Below are 16,720 nucleotides of genomic sequence, written 5' to 3'. Positions count from 1 at the left end.
TTACTTTACAATTATCCACATTAAATTAAATTTGCCATTTTGTTGCCCAATCACTCAGTTTTGTGAGATCTTTTTGAAGTTCTTCACAGTCTGCTTTGGTCTTAACTATCATGAGCAATTTAGTATCATCCGCAAACTTTGCCACCTCAATTTTTACCCCTTTCTCCAGATCATTTATGAATAAGTTGAATAGGATTGGTCCTAGGACTGACCCTTGGGAACACCAGTAGTTATCCCTCTCCATTCTGAAAATTTACCATTTATTCCTACCATTTGTTCCCTGTCTTTTAACCAGTTCTCAATCCATGAAAGGATCTTCCCTCTTATCCCATGACAACTTAATTTACGTAAGAGCCTTTGGTGAGGGACCTTGTCAAAGACTTTCTGGAAATCTAAGTACACTACGTTCACTGGATCCCTGTTGTCCACATGTTTGTTGACCCCTTCAAAGAACTCTAATAGATTAGTAAGACATGATTTCCCTTTACAGAAACCATGTTGACACTTGCCCAACAATTTATGTTCTTCTATGTGTCTGACAATTTTATTCTTTACTATTGTTTCAACTAATTTGCCCGGTACTGATGTTAGACTTACTGGTCTATAATTGCCGGGATCACCTCTAGAGCCCTTTTAAAATATTGGTGTTACATTAGCTATCTTCCAGTCACTGGGTACAGAAGCCAATTTAAAGGACAGGTTACAAACCATAGTTAATAGTTCTGCAGTTTCACATTTGAGTTCTTTCAGAACTCTTGGGTGAATGCCATCTGGTTCCGGTGACTTGTTACTGTCAAGTTTATCAATTAATTCCAAAACCTCCTCAAGTGAAAACTAAATCTGTGACAATTCCTCAGATTTGTCACCTACAAAAGATGGCTCAGGTTTGGGAATCTCCCTAACATCCTCAGCCATGAAGACTGAAGCAAAGAATTCATTTAGTTTCTCCTCAATGACTTTATCGTCTTTAAGCGCTCCTTTTGTATCTCGATCGTCCAGGAGCCCTACTGGTTGTTTAGCAGGCTTCCTGCTTCTGATGTACTTAAAAACATTTTGTTATTACTTTTGCGTTTTTGGGTAGCTGTTCTTCAAACTCCTTTTTGGCTTTTCTTATTACATTTTTACACTTAATTTGGCAGTGTTTATGCTCCTTTCTATTTACCTCACTAGGATTTGACTTCCACTTTTTAAAAGATGCCTTTTTATCTCTCACTGCTTCTTTTACATGGTTGTTAAGCCACAGTGGCTCTTTTTTAGTTCTTTTATTGTCTTTTTTTAATTTGGGGTATACATTTAAGTTGGGTTTCTATTATGGTGTCTTTGAAAAGTGTCCATGCAGCTTGCAGGGATTTCACTCTAGTCACTGTACCTTTTAATTTCCGTTTAACTAACCCCCTCATTTTTGCATAGTTCCCCTTTCTGAAATTAAATCCCACATTGTTGGGCTGTTGAGGTGTTCTTCCCACCACAGGAATGTTAAATGTTGTTATATGATGGTCACTATTTCCAAGTCCTGTTATAGTTACCTCTTGGACCAGCTTCTGCGCTCCACTCAGGACTAAATCGAGAGTTGCCTCTCCCCTTGTGGGTTCCCATACCAGCTGCTCCAAGAAGCAGTCATTTAAAGTATCAAGAAATTTTGTCTCTGCATTTCTTCATGCGGTCACATGTTTCCAGTCAATATGGGGTTAATTGAAATCCACCACTATTATCGAATTCTTAATTTTGATAGCCTCTCTAATCTCTCTTAGCATTTCATCATCATGATTTACCAGAGCAATACAATATCAGTGGAGCTACAAAGACCACATACACCTCAGCATTTAAAACTCCAAGTTTTATTGGGGTCATTAAGCTGTCCACAGATCCTCATCCTTTTTAAAACTGGGTGATAATTAATGGTTCTTCATTCCATTGTTAAATATAGTGGCATCTGCAGGGAGAAGGGTTATAGTTGATACATTGTAGGATGTCAGAATTAAGGAATATGTTTGTGCCGAGGAGTCCCAGAAACACAAAGGGCACATTGTTGTGCAATACTGATACACTGTCTATAAATCAAAGGCAGTATTTAGCTCAATATTTGAGATATTGTGCCATGCTCAAACTTAGGGGTTTACATTTAAAATAACCAATTGCGACATGCAATGTATAAAAAGAAAACCCGATTTTCGGATGTTTAACTCTACAGTGAAGTTTGGATGCACATGTACAGGTAAGTACAGTCTGTGTATTGTGATAGACCCAGGCCAGTTGGGTACAGCAGAATAGCAGAAGGCAGATATACTGGCCACTGGATTAACAGTTTTCTATTCCCTGACTGACCAGAGCAGGGGCTGCTCCAGGCTAATGAGAACACCTGACTCTAATTAAGCTGTAAAGAGTCAGGTGAGGCCATTCAGTTAATGTGACCACCTGACTCTAATTAAGGCCCTGCTGATACTATGAAAAGGGCTCACTCCAGTCAGGCAGAGGAGAGCCAGGGAGCCAGAGGAGAGGAAGTGCGGCTGAAGGGCCGGTTACTGAAGACACCCTCAAACCATCATTAAAGGAGCCCTCAGGTAAGGTGAAGAAGGGAGAAGCAGGAGAGCTGTGGGGAAGTGGCCCAGGGAAATGTAGCAACTCTGGCAGTGAAAGGTTGGCTGCCAACAACTGCTACCATTAGGGTCCCTGGGCCGGAACCCAGAGTAGAGGGCGGGCCCGGGTTCCCCCTCAACCCACCACTACAGGAACATCTCCTGGAAGGGGAAGTCAGGTCCCTGTCAGGACAGGAGGCTGAACAGAGACTGTGGGAGTTCTCTCACCAACCTCCTTGCAGGCCTATGATGAAAAGGGCTCAGTAGACTGTAACCCTGGCCCTAAAGAGAGAAGGGCTAAGTGGAGGGTCACAGTGAGCCACTGAGGCTAGCATAAACCACCTAGAAGCGCAGGACCCATGGGAGCAAGGTCAGAGCTCTGCCACAGTATGGACAAATGACCATTTATGTACAGTATCTAGAACATTTGATCTGTACTCTGCTTGACTATGCAAAGCAGGCATACAAATATATACATGTATTTCTGTGCTGAAGTTTCTGAAAATCTGGTCTTACAGCCAAATTTTCAAATGCAGATGTCTAATGTTAAGTGCATACATAAATGGCCAGAATTTCACAGGTACTAAGCATCCAATGAGCTTTAGAGGAAGCGGAAGGTGTTCAGCAACTCTGAAAATCAGGTCACTGAGGATGCTAAATATGGATTTGGGTGCCTCGCTTTAGGTTCTTTAAGCTCATATGTCTCACTAAGCATTAGGATTGCCAACTTTCTAATGGCACAAAACTGAACACCCTTGCCCTGCCCTGATGTCCCGCCCTGTCCTGCCCCTTTTTTTGAGGCCCTGACCCCATTCACTCACTCCAACTCCCCTCCCTCCATCACTTGCTCTCCCCCACCCTCACTCACTTTCAGTGGGCTGGGGCAGGGGATTAGGATGCGGGAGGGCGTGCGGGCTGTAGCTGGGGGGTGCGGGTTTTGGGGTGGGACCACAAACGAGGGGTTCAGGCTGCAGAAGGGGGCTCCGGGCTGGGGGAGAGGAGTGGGGTGCAGGCTCAGGAAGGGGGTTCTGGCTGTGGTAGTGGGTTGGGGTGTGGGAGGGGGTGCGGGTTCTGGGGGAGAGTTAGGGTGCGGGAGGGGTTTCTGACCTGTGCAGGAGGCTCGGGGTGCAGGCTCTGGTTGGGCAGCACTTACCTCGGGCAGGTCACGGTTGGCGATGCAGCATGGCTAAGGCAGGCTCCCTGCCTCCCCTGGAAGGTGTGGCCAGGCGACTCTGCATGGTGCGTGCTACCCGCAGCCACAGGTGCCACCCCTGCAGCTCCCACTGGCTGCAGTTCCTGGCAAGTGGGAGCTGTGGAGTCGGTGCTAGGGGCGGAGGCAGCACTTGGAGCTTCCTTGACCATCCCAGCGCCTAGGGGCCGGACAAGCCGGCCACTTTTGGGGAGCTGCACAGAGCCAGGTCATGCAGGGAGCCCAGTCAGCGGTGCTGACCAAAGCCACCAGGGTCCCTTTTCGACTGGGCTTTCCGGTCGAAAACCAGACGCCTGGCAACCCTACTAAGTATTAATGTGGTTGTGAGTGCTAACGCTAGTGTTGTGTAAGAGTAATAAACAGACAACTATATAGGTATTGATCACGTTTATGTACCATGGCCTATGTCTAAGAGTCTATATTGATAAATTTTACAGTGATCTAATGGGATTTTTTCCTAAGTAAAGCAAATTTTAGAGCCTCAATAGGCTGTCACCATATTCTATGGCCACTTATCTGATATTACTAGATATTGGCAGGGGTACCATGTATACAATATGCTATTTGTCTTATACTATATATTAACATACTGATCCTGTTTTGGTACTTTAATTAGTTGTCGTCCTACAACAACCACTGTCCCTACCCCAAATGGGGGGCATTTTGTTTAAATAGATTAAATCTCATCTTGAACTGTGATTCTTTCTCCAATTATTGTTAACACTACTGAAGTGCTGAGGTCCAGAAGCTGTGGGCCAGAGAATTCTAACTCTCACCTCTGTGTTGTTCTCCTGTGCATGGCTCTTGTTCCTGAGCTCAATATGAGAACTGGGATTTGGGCCTTAATGAATGAATGGTCTGTTGCATTTATTGTAGACAGAGATGAATTTCTCAAGAGCTTTCATATCTGACTCGTACCGTATATACTCATTCATTAGCCTGTTCGTTTATAAGCCGACCCCCCAAAATAGATACGTAGAAATAGCAAAAACTGTATGACCCCCTCATAAACCAACCCTATGTTTCAGGGGTTGGAAAACTTTGGCTCCTGGCCTGTCAGAGTAAGCTGCTGATGGATCGGGATGTTTTGTTTACGTGGAGCATCTTTAGGCATGGAGCCCCTCAGCTCCCTGTGGCCACAGTTCACCGTTCCCAGCCAATGGGAACTGTGGGAAGTGGCGCACCCCCATTGGCTTGGACCAGCGAACTGGGGCCAGTGGGAGCCGCGATCGGCCGAACCTGTGGACATGGCAGGTAATCAAACCAGCCCGGCCTGCTAGAGTGCTTATCCTGGCGGGCTGTGTGCCACAGGTTGCCGATCCCTGTATTAGATATTCAATTCAATAATTCCTTAGAGTTTTAAATCACCAGATTTTGGTGTAGACCCGTTTATAAGCCGACCCCCACTCTTTGATGTGTCACTTTTTTACCGAAAATATTTGGCTTATGAATGAGTATATACGGTAATTTTTTTCTAGGCAATTCCATTTTTCCTCTTTTCCTCAGAGACCCCCTCTCTGTTTGTTTGCTGAGTTCTTGGCTATTTTATTCAGTGCTCATACTCAGGAGCAGTACAGCATTTGGGTTACTTGCTCATCTTTTTAACAACTGATGTACACACACAGTGCTTTGCCCATCACTTGAAGAATATACTGTCCTCCTTCTCACCTTATTCCACTTGTAGAGTATCAGCCTTTTTGTTTATTTAGAATTTATTTCTTAATTCATTGCTTTTATTGCTACAAAGAAGGAGGTTGAGGTCACCTGCACTGCCGTGTGTGTTCAGTCTGCTTCAGCTGGCTCAGACTCCCTACTGCTGCCTGACCTTTCTAGGGGAGTGATAAAAAGAGTCAAAGAATTGGCTGAGGAATGTAATGAGTACAAAAGAGCTTGGAACACACAACACATGCATTGAAAACCATACTTGTTAATTCCTTGAACCATGATTAAGATCTAATTAAAGATGAATAACTGAGATTGCAGGAAACCAGTTTTGCCCACCCTCCGTTCTGCCCACATACAAACTGTAGGAAGGTAAATTGAAACGTATTGTCTGCAGTTAATGCATTTCAGACACTTAAACTTACAAATTACCATTGTTCACAGATTCAACAATCATGAGAGAGGTGTAGATATGTATAGAAAAACATCATAATAATGAGTAGTGCTATCTTCCTCACTGGCTTGCCAGAAGTATAGAAATACAGCACCAGATCTGGAAGTCCTCACTCAGTTTTTACACAGGCAAAATTGCTGTTGACCTCAGTGGGAGTTTTGCCTGAGTACGGATAGAGTAGGGGCTTCAAGGTTCATCCCTCAGTAAATATCACAAGAGCTATATGTTATTTTGCTACTTCCACGTTTGGGATTAATTTATGCTTTATAGGTGCTGGCCAGAATTGAGAGTGGAGCAATGGTGATCTATTCCTGTGGGAGCTTCAACAGACATACTGTCTCCTGACATTCCCCTGTGTACAATAGGGTTTCATCCAGTGCTACACACCTTAAGGAGTGAAGCATAAACTCTCCTTCAAGGATATCCAGTTCTACTGGCTGATTTCAGAGTGGGTTGTGGCCATGGAGTGGTTGTGTATTGGTTAGGGCTGTTCTGACCATGGAATTCCTCTTGAATTCATTGAATTGTCATCTCCTATTATATCACATGCAACATTCTTCAGGCTCTTATATAATCTTGTCTCCATCTATAGAACATATCTGCTCTCATTTCTCCACAGAATCCTTTCATGCCCTACACTCCTCACAGTGCTCTCTTCTTATTGCCTTCTTCATGTCCTTGACCCACACATGACCTCGTGCTAAGATGATGCTCCCTTTGTTGAATCAGTCTCCCTCCCTCTCCCAGTCTCACTCCATGGCCAAGCACGCTCTGTCTTCCTCTTCGAATCCTTCATGCAAAGTCACTGATTCTAAAAATCTGTTTTCTAATAACCCCCATGTTCACCCTTACCTGAACTATTGTCTCATGTATTGTCTCTGGTGTTTTTCCCTTGAATAACTAATCCTATAAGCTATTTGGTGCAGGTGATATGTCTGAATTTGTGTGTGTGTAAACCACCATGTACATTTACTCCAAGACATAGGGTGATTTGTAATAATTATGAAAAGAGTAACATTAATACACATTGTAGTCACTGAGCTGCTATTTCAAGTAAGAAATGCATCATATGGTCTTTCTAAATATTCTTCATCTTTTTTCAGTTTAAATATTTCACATCATTCATAGCTTCATTTCCAAGTGCTTTACAATTTTAATAATTTCCATATGTCCCGTATAACGTTCTACGGCTCTTCTGTAGACGTTACCTAATTCAATTTAGAACCATCCTGGAAGCATTGTCTGTTACTCTACATGCATCATCTATCTATAGATGTGCTTTTTGTATGTTTTTTCCAGAATAAATGATCATTTGCTGTAGCACAAAGAGAAAGCAAGAGTAACTATGGTAAAGATTACACCTTGAAAAATAAAACCAGAGGGAAGAGAAAACATTGTAAAATGTCTGAACAGATTGAACTGCAGCTGTTGTTGAAAATACCCTGATAAATGCCTGCTATTTTTCTTGATGCTTAATTTGAGAGATGATTATTCTGTCTCTGCAGACAGTGACTGAGAAACACAAGCTGAATGTACCTGAGACGATGACCGAGGTCCTGGATGTTTCAGATGAGGAAGGTGAGCAACTTAAATTCCCTTGTTTAGTGTCTTTTATGCCATTACAGTATAGAGTTAAGCTGCTTCAATTCTTGAAATAGTGTGCTGTTTAAAGGCCTTGATTTAATGCCTTTTTGGTTACAAGATTTGAATAGAGGCATTAAAGATGACCCCAATCCAGAAACCCTGGATCCAAACGCCAGTATCAGATCCAAACTTCTTTGTATGTTTGTAATGGTCTGAACCAAATAGAAATCTAAACACTTCCAAATGTGGGAGTTTAAAATTCATATATAAAGCTTTTCCAAAGGTGCGCTTGCCCACTATAAAGAGAGGTTTGAGGCTCTGAACATTTTGGATCAGATCCACCTGTATCCAGATATGCATATCACAGAAATAGATAGGGATCTTTGTTTAATTGGAAACATTTAGGTAAAGATGCACATGTCTGAAGGAGATGAAGCTGTTACCTTGAAGGCCTTTTGGCACTTGCTGAACACAGATTCATAGGCCATGACATAAAGTAACTACACACAGATACCACTGACACCCTTCCAGATTTAACCCCACGTGCTGACTGGAGGTGTATGTTACATCACTTAGCTTAATCCTAAAAAAAAATCTGTGAAATTTATCTGGGATTATTACCTTTGGGCAGTTTATACTGAATAGAAATAAGCAAAATAGCTTTAGGGGATACATTTTTAATAGTTTATGAAAGAACAGTTGACACATTTCAAATACTGTGACTTCTCAACTAATGATGCATCAATTTACAGGTTATAATAATGGATTAGCTTATCTTTCTTTTTCTATCTGAAATGCTGAATAATTCTATAGCAATGATATTTTATGCATGGCATATCTGCTGGTTCTTATTATTTGATGGGGATTGTCCTGATGGTGAATGTCTAAGGGATTTAGGAACCTAAATTACAATTTTAAAAGTGACTTAGGTCCATGAAAATTTAAGACTCATAGAAAGTCAATAGGATTGGGGCTCCTAAGTGCCTAGATCCCCTTTTGAGATGGGTCATAGGCTGTTAAATCACTTAGGCAATTTTTAAAATTTATCCTGTCTCTTGATTTCTTTTGTTAATTTGCCCGTGTTTAACAAAACAGCAGGCCAGAAATCAACAAGCATTCAAATCTATATGCAGTCAAGAATATGTTAGGCTTCTCTGCAATGTAATCAATGCAGTTATATCTCTAGGGCCTGACCCTGCCAACTTTATTCCCTTTGAGCAGCACTTTACTCCTTGAACAGTCTGAATGGGACTACTCATGGCCTTAAATAATTACAGCATTATATTTATATTTTTCTATCCCCTTGGTTCATGTAAGCTACCATTCAATCCTCTTTTAATCTGCATAGCACAGCATGGCTTTCCACTGCTGTATCTGGAGGAGCTAACTACTGGGTATCCCATTTTCTCAAGCTAACTTGTATGTTATGCAGCCTTTAAACACTCTGGTGATGAACGCCTCAGTGATGGGGAAGCATATAGTGGCACAGGTGCTGTTAGAAGGAGTTTTTGGAGTAAGACATAAAAACTTTTCTGTTTCTGTTTAATTTGGTTGTATGTATTTATTTTTGTGCTGAGATGATCTGAATCTGCATAATCTGGATGCCTAACACTGATCCATGTTGTTACTTTTGAGAGCATGTCTGTGTGTATTTTTCTGTATGGAGAAGCCAAAAAAACCAAAGGCAATTTTACCTGTACCATTAATTATTTGACAGCACTTATTGTGGCCTTTTGTCATGACTAATTCCCTCCAGATTATGATTTTAACACTCTGGGTTTTCTTGTCACCAGCTGACAAATAGAGTTTATCAAAAAGCTAGCAGACTGGAAATCAACCCTCCTCTACATCTCCTTGCAGGGCATAGGTGCTGTACTAAGCATTTGTGCCAATACTGCTGATCACTGAGCAGAATGGTCACAATGATTGCACTTCATGTCACCCTGCTTATAAAATCCATTCTTGGGGGCAAAATCGTTTTGGGTGGTATGGAAGTTTGTCGTTATGGGTAGTGACTATAAGAGGGAATTAAAGTATCAGGAGGCCAGAAGACAGAGACCTTTTATTAGAGAGACTGAGGCTTTTCATAATTGTGGACTGTCTGTAAGAGACTATAGCAGTAAGATTCCTGCAAATCTTGCCCTTAGCTGTATTACAGTGACAAGATATATTTCTGAATAAACAAATGTGACACACTAAACATTCTAACTTTAATCATATAGTTAAAAAGTTGAATATGACAGGAATACTTGAGCAAGTTAATATTTTAGAGCCCTACTGTGGAGCCTATTCATTGGAGGAGTTAGTTATTTGGTATTTTCCCTGTGAAGCAGTGGTTTTGTTTGACTAATACTACATTAACAATATAATACTCATATATGAATAATAATTCAAATGCAATATCCGGTGTCAATGATGTAAAATCAAAAGAGCTATCTCGTCCATTTACCTCCCTGGATTGTTTCCTGGAGAATGTTTGCTATTGATCAGGTTTTAAATGTCTCAGTGATGGGGCGAGGCTTCCGCTGTATGTGTGTCCATTGGCCTCCCACTTGGTCTTTGGTAATTTTCACCCAGTAGTTTGCACATTTAGCAGGAAGAGTCTTACTGGGGATCTTTTACTATTGAGAATATCTGCAAGAGTTTGGTGCTGAGGGCAACATTGTTATTCACATAGAGGCAGTAGGGTTGGTATTTTGTGTTTGTATGTTAAATTGGTTTCTGTTCATTGTTAAATAATTGTTTGTATCATGTATTTTTAAGCACCAGAAATATGTGGTTGGTGTTGTATAAAACAGAGAGAAAGACGGAAATGCAGACACGTGTGATGTGATGACACTCAGATGGGGCACCATCAATAGTTTTGGCAGGAAGAGTGAATGTTAGGCAAGATTTGAATGAAGAAAAGTAGTCATCTTTTGCATCAGAAGGCCAGGGAGTTCCAAAGTCAGGCTACCATGGCAGAAAATATGAAGTCATGAGTGGAAGATAGAAAGTGGAATGGACAGAAAGGGAGTGGTGAGCGGGAGGCACTGAAGGTGCAAAGGGAGTGACAGATGGAGACTTTTGAAGATGATGAGAACACTGTTACATCAAATAACAAATCCCACTACATTACCACGAAGGGCCCCGTACATAGACCTATACAGGCAAAATATCCATTGGCATCAGTGCGTGTTTACCTGCCTCACAAGCTTGATATCAGGGCCTAAGACTTTTTGTCACAACCCAGATTGAAATCAAGTATGTTACATAATAGAATTGTAATCTAAAATAAGGACTGCTTAAAGATTAATATTAGTTGCTCCATTTTTATCATCATCACTATTTATTATCACCGACAATATGATCAGTGCTGTACAAACTACAGAAATAGAGAGTCACTTTCTAGAAGTTCAGACAGATCAAAGCCCTGATCCTGGAAATACTTACGTATGTGCTTAATGTTATATGTAACGTTACTCATAACTGTAAAGTGAACCTTGTGCATAAGCTTTTGCAGGACTGGGTCCTTAAAGACACAAATATTGATGAGACAAGACATACTAGACAACTGTGAAGAGAGAACTTTTTTCCCTTCAGATAATTGATAAGTAATGTCATTATTACCATGCAGCCATTACTTATGTTGTTTTTGCCCCACTTAGAATAATAATAATTATAATAAAATACTTAGCACTTATTTTAATGCTATATATGTTTAAAGGTTTCCATGGACAGTAATTAATTTATACTCAAAACTCCCTCGAGAGAGAGAGATTTTAACTGTTGTCATTCCCATTGTATAGATAGGGGAACTGAGGCTGTGAAGTAAAAGAACTTACCCAAGGAACTGCAGTGAGTTTGTGTCCAAGAAAGCAACTCCTAATTCTCAATTCTGTTTCCATTGGAATAGATCATGGTATCATTTTATATTTTGACATTGATTAAATAAAGTTCATTTTTGTTTGAGGAAAGGGAATAAGAAAATGTAAAAGGCCGGAGTATGTTTTTTTTTTTTTTATGTGTAGAAGAAATAGTCCCAGAAATCAGCCTTAGAATAACAACACCCAAAGGGGAATAATCATTATAAAATAAACCTCAAGTGTTTACTGTCTAACAAATTACAAAAGATCCTATCCCATCTTTGCTTTAGAAATAAAGTTGTGTTGTCACTGTGTCATTCTTTTAAACACCAACAAATACTAGTCATCTAAAGAAGAGGATCATTAGGATAATGAATTTGCTAAAGTATTGCTGAAAACAGAAATAGCTTAATCATATAGGCTGAAAGTAACATATGTCCTCTACATCTATATGTACCATAATATGCATTAAATTGCTACATGTTTTAATCACTAAAGGCCAGATTGTTCCATCTGTACTCACACAGAGTAGTAGTTCCTTACTCTCAAGTAATCCTATGGATTTCATACTTACTCAAAGTAGTAATAACCATGTGAGAGTGGGGTTTCATATCCCTTCATGAACATGGATTAGTGATAAAGTGATTTCATGTAATCTGTAGAAGTAACTCATCATTGAAGTACAAGAAAAATGTGACTTTAGGTTTCATAAAACAGCTCAGAGTTAATCCATAACCTGTTCCGCCAGATTCCTGATTAAAACAAGAATGGCTTACTAGGAATTTATAAACTGAAAATCCTATTTCACATAAGAGAAAGGCACCAATAATAAAGGTTTCTTCATTTGTTTTTGTAGCATATAGTAAACTTGAGAATGTGAAATATTCAAACTATTTAATGAACATGGCTCAAATATTGCAATAGGCAAGAACAGTTGACAAGAGCTAATGAAATATTACTGTTTTGTTTAGGCACTGAAGTGAGAATCAGCAAACCTGGGTCCTATTCCAGGATCTTCCACTGACCTGTTTGTGTGACTTTATGTTAAATGGCGTAGGATCAAGAACTGATTCCTGTGGGAACCCACTAGAAGCACTCCCACTCAGTGATGATTCCCTGTACAATTACGTTTTGAGACCTATTAGTTAGCCAATTTTAGCCCAATTAATGCATGCCATGTTAATTTTGTGCTCTAGTTTTTTAATCAAAACGTCATGTGGTACCCAAGTCAAATGCCTTGGAGAAATCTAAGTATATTACATCAACACAATTACCTTTATCTATCAAACTTATATTCACATCAAAAATTGAAATAATCAAATGTTAGTTTGATTATGACATGATTATTATAATTATATAATAAAATGCTGTAGGTACAGAGGAATATTCTTTGTTCAAAATGCATTATGGCTGCACCTGCCTAGAATTGTGATAAACATATTGAAAGGTTGCCTACTACCTTCTATAACCTTTTGGGTAAGCAATGCTAAAAAGCTGCTTTGTAGCTTCTTATCAAGAATGTTCCTCAGTGAATCACATCAGATGTTCAAGTGCCTTCTATAGCTGCCTTAAAGTAGTGGGAGTATTATTTGGTTATGTGTAGGCTTGGCAGAATTTGATTTTTACTTTTTTATCATATCAGTGTTTATTTTAAGCAGTTTTTTTCTATTTTTGACTTACATTTTCAGAGTTGTGGGAAATTGTGGAGTGGATCAGATATTGGGGAGGGTCAGACAAAAATTGCTTAATGACAGTAGATACTGAGATTCAAATAGGTAAAGCTTTATATCCATTAAAACACAACTTTTCAACATCTCACATCAGAATATACAAAATACATATCCTTAAACTCTGATAAGTTCTCAAGTAGTATTTTTCTTAGTTTGCCTATCTGTAAATTTTGATTGTCATTAATGGAAATGTTTTTTCAAAGGTTTTTGTGTGTGTGGAGAAACTGACGTACTAATAAAAATCTAATCTTTCCAAGCCTAGTTAATGTGTGTGAGAGAGAAGTTGGGCAGACTAGTCTGGGCTAAATTCACTGCTGACATAAGGGCACACAACTCCATTGAAGTTGTGTATTAAGTGGTGGAAAATACAGGGCCTTCCAAAATTATCTAATAGCAGGAGCTGGAGGATGTAGAACCATGGTTAGATTGAAGAAACACAATTTATAAATACTTTAAAGCCACTTGGCCAAATTCTGCTGTTGCATCATACCACTGTAAATCCAGAAAACCCGCACTGAAATGAATGCACTTACCCTGGATTTACTGTTTTATAACTGAGAACAAGATTTGGCTAAATGTATGTAGCCAATTATGGATGACTTACAGAAGCAGATCAAAAGCTATATGTCAAAAGCCTCAATGAGAAAGAGAGAGAGAGAGAAATGTACATTCATAAGAAGTATTTGGTAGGCATATTAAAGCTAATTCCTAAAATCTTAGTGACAGGAAGGGAACAATAATACAATAATACCTTTCTTCTGTGCATGCTGTGATAGGCATGGGAAACCAGCAGAGAAATTTAACCAGTATCATTGTTTCAAAATGATCTCCACACTCTAGATTTCACTCTAGCTGTGAAAGAAAAAAATGGTTAGCTATTAAATGATCTCTTGCTTGGCCCTATCGAGACAGAGCTATTTGTGTTAAAGTGCAGTACTCTGTATAAATGGCTTTGTTGGGTTCCATGTTTATAGTCTCTTAATGATTTCCATGTCCAATGATTGTTTTTTTCTAAGTGCCAGACGTACAAACTCAGTTGTAAATTTGAAAGTCAGGATGGATTCTTTCTTTCTTTCTTTCTTTCTTTCTTTCTTTCTTTCTTTCTTTCTTTCTTTCTTTCTTTCTGCCATCAGAATTTTTTTGACATGTGAAGCAAATGATCTATCTCTCTTCCATAGTTGCATTTGCTCTGCATTGCTAAGGCAAGCCAAAAATAATAACTAGATGTGGTTGAAAAATTTTCATTGAAACTTTTTTCTGACAGAAAATGGCTTTATGACAAAATAGAAATTTGTGTGAACATTTTTCAGGTTTTCATCAAAAAACTTGAAGCTGGATTTTTTTTAACAGAAGTCTTTTTATTAGCTTTAGGTATTTCTTGTTAATAATGAATATTTGGGGATTTTGAAAAAAATTAGGTTGTTTGGCTTTTTTCTCACACACCCTGCACCCCCTGCTCAAAAAATAAAAAATCTTGACAGAAACTAATACTTTTCATTTTCTTCAAAAAAAATTCTCAGAAAAATAGAAACCTTCCCTGACAATCTTTAGTAATAACAATATATGTTGGCCAGTAAAATCAGCAGGCGTGACTGAAAACACAAGAAGCACATTTATTGGTCCTGCTTTGAGCAGGGGTTGGACTAGATGACCTCCTGAGGTCCCGTCCAACCCTGATATTCTATGATTCTATTGCATAAGAAAGAGTTGGTTTTCCGTAGGTGTTTTGCAGAGCAAAAACTCACTTTAAAGTCAAAAATGAATACTCTGCTCTTTTGCAAATGGTCTAACTGTATCTTCATTTAGTGGAAAAGGTAGCAATAAGAAAAGGCTGGAGAATGATTAGGAGGCACTTATGACATACTGTATACCTTTAAAATCGTTGTAACAGATGTCCTTACCAGCAATTCTGGAAATGGAATTATTTTTTCCACAGGATCTAGCAGGACCTGATTATATCTTAACATAACTGTTTGTTGAAGCAACCTGCTAGTTCTTTTTCTTTCTAAACCAAGGTCAGAACATTTTAGGAAGGGGCATGATTTCTGTTGAGTCTTACCCATCTGAAAAACATCTTTGAAACCCATCTTTAAAGAACAGTAGCTGTCAGAAATTATTTCCACTCTCCACAAGCTTTAGAATGTACTTTCTTATCTTTCCTGCCTGGCTATTCACAAGTTGTTTTTACATTGACATTAATAATCTTAATGGCAGGTTCTCTGGATGCCAACAGTGCCATAAATCATTAACAGTTAATGTAAATCCCACAAGTCATTAGAACATGATCACTGTGTTTAAACAGAGTGCCATGGATGTTTTTCCTTTACTCTCCAACTCGCCTGTGAATGATGCTTTCAGAGCACGTTAGCATGTAACATTTTATTATTTTTTTTATTAAGGCAAAGTTGCAATACGACATTAATATACTACATCATACATTACTTATTCAGGATCAGGTTCATAGTCAAAGAAGCTGGCTAAAAATATTGGCTTGCTGGCTGGGGAACTGTCTTCCTTTGAGTACACTAAAAAGGATGACTACATTTCTAAATACCTGTCCCCTTTTTGGTGCTTCTCTTGTGTAGTGCTTAAAGAAAGGTGTTGAGTGAAAGACAGACATGCATTTATCTATCCTCTTGAACTTAGAAGAACAAATAATACAATACTTTGTACCACTGAGCTCAAGGCAAAGAACCATTTCTTTCCTTCCACCCTAGTACCCACAATATCTCTGTCAGTGAATGTATTTGGGTTATAGGTGGCCCAGTTAATCCAAGCTGTCTCCACTCCATGGCTGGCATGAGTTCCGCATGTTACAATAAAATTTCTTGTTTTGTGGATACAATCAATGAGATTTGGAGTGAGCTGTTTCCATCCATATGGGCAGAGCAATATTCTGGTGGGACGTATCTTCTCTCTGTGACCCTTTCCCCAGGTGAGTTTCTTTTTAAGATATTCCCTGCCCAAAATCTATGTTTAGGATCTGCTCTCTCACTCTGCTTGGAGTCACGCAAAGGAGTTACTAACACCTGAGATTTCTACTGACTGAATGGCCCAGGGGAGGAGAGACATGGAACAGACATGTAGAAGAACAGGAACTTTTGGTGCTTGGGAGCAACTTTAAATGAGCTCTCTACTGTTGACAGCCCCCTGCTGTTGCACTTTATTCCCCTTTTGGCATTGTACAGTAGACCTACTTTGGATTTGTCAGCCTGCCATTCAGTCAGCATCCATTACTTATCAAGGCTTCTATGGCATGGAGGGTTGTGAATATTTTATTCTGGTTCACATCCTAAAGAGACAGTGTTTATTCTATGTCAGGTGACAGCTTGACCACCTGCCAAATACTAGAATTCACTTTACAGTGCTCTAATTCAGGATGAGACACATTTCAGTCATCCTCCCCTTCCCAGAATCCCAGGAGGGCAGATTAGGGCCAGTGCACTTGATTACCCTCTCCTCACCAGACAGTGGGGACACGTGCAGACTTTCCATTTCATTTGCTTTATTTCCTGTCTTTCTGTCAGTGCATCTCTGAGCGAGATATAGCTGACGTGATGTGATGTGCATCCATGATCAAGTAGCTATAGAATATTTGGGGTTTCAACTGGCTGAAGATGCAGAAATCTACAGCTGTGTTACGGCAATTATATTCATTC

General features: G+C 39.6%; 1 protein-coding gene across 1 annotated transcript in view; it reads left to right on the top strand.

The window, feature by feature from the left end:
* ANK2 (ankyrin 2) overlaps positions 1 to 16,720 on the top strand; it is a 568,692-nt gene that overhangs the window by 461,587 nt on the left and 90,385 nt on the right. The window contains exon 24 of the mRNA XM_045018048.1: positions 7,408 to 7,480. Coding sequence (XP_044873983.1) covers positions 7,408 to 7,480 — 73 coding nt within the window. The remainder of the gene's footprint in view (positions 1 to 7,407; positions 7,481 to 16,720) is intronic.

The sequence above is a fragment of the Mauremys mutica genome, chromosome 5, assembly GCF_020497125.1.
Source record: "Mauremys mutica isolate MM-2020 ecotype Southern chromosome 5, ASM2049712v1, whole genome shotgun sequence".
Classification (NCBI taxonomy): domain Eukaryota; kingdom Metazoa; phylum Chordata; order Testudines; family Geoemydidae; genus Mauremys; species Mauremys mutica.
Note: the sequence above shows the minus strand (reverse complement) of the source record. Positions and strands in the feature narration are given on the sequence as shown.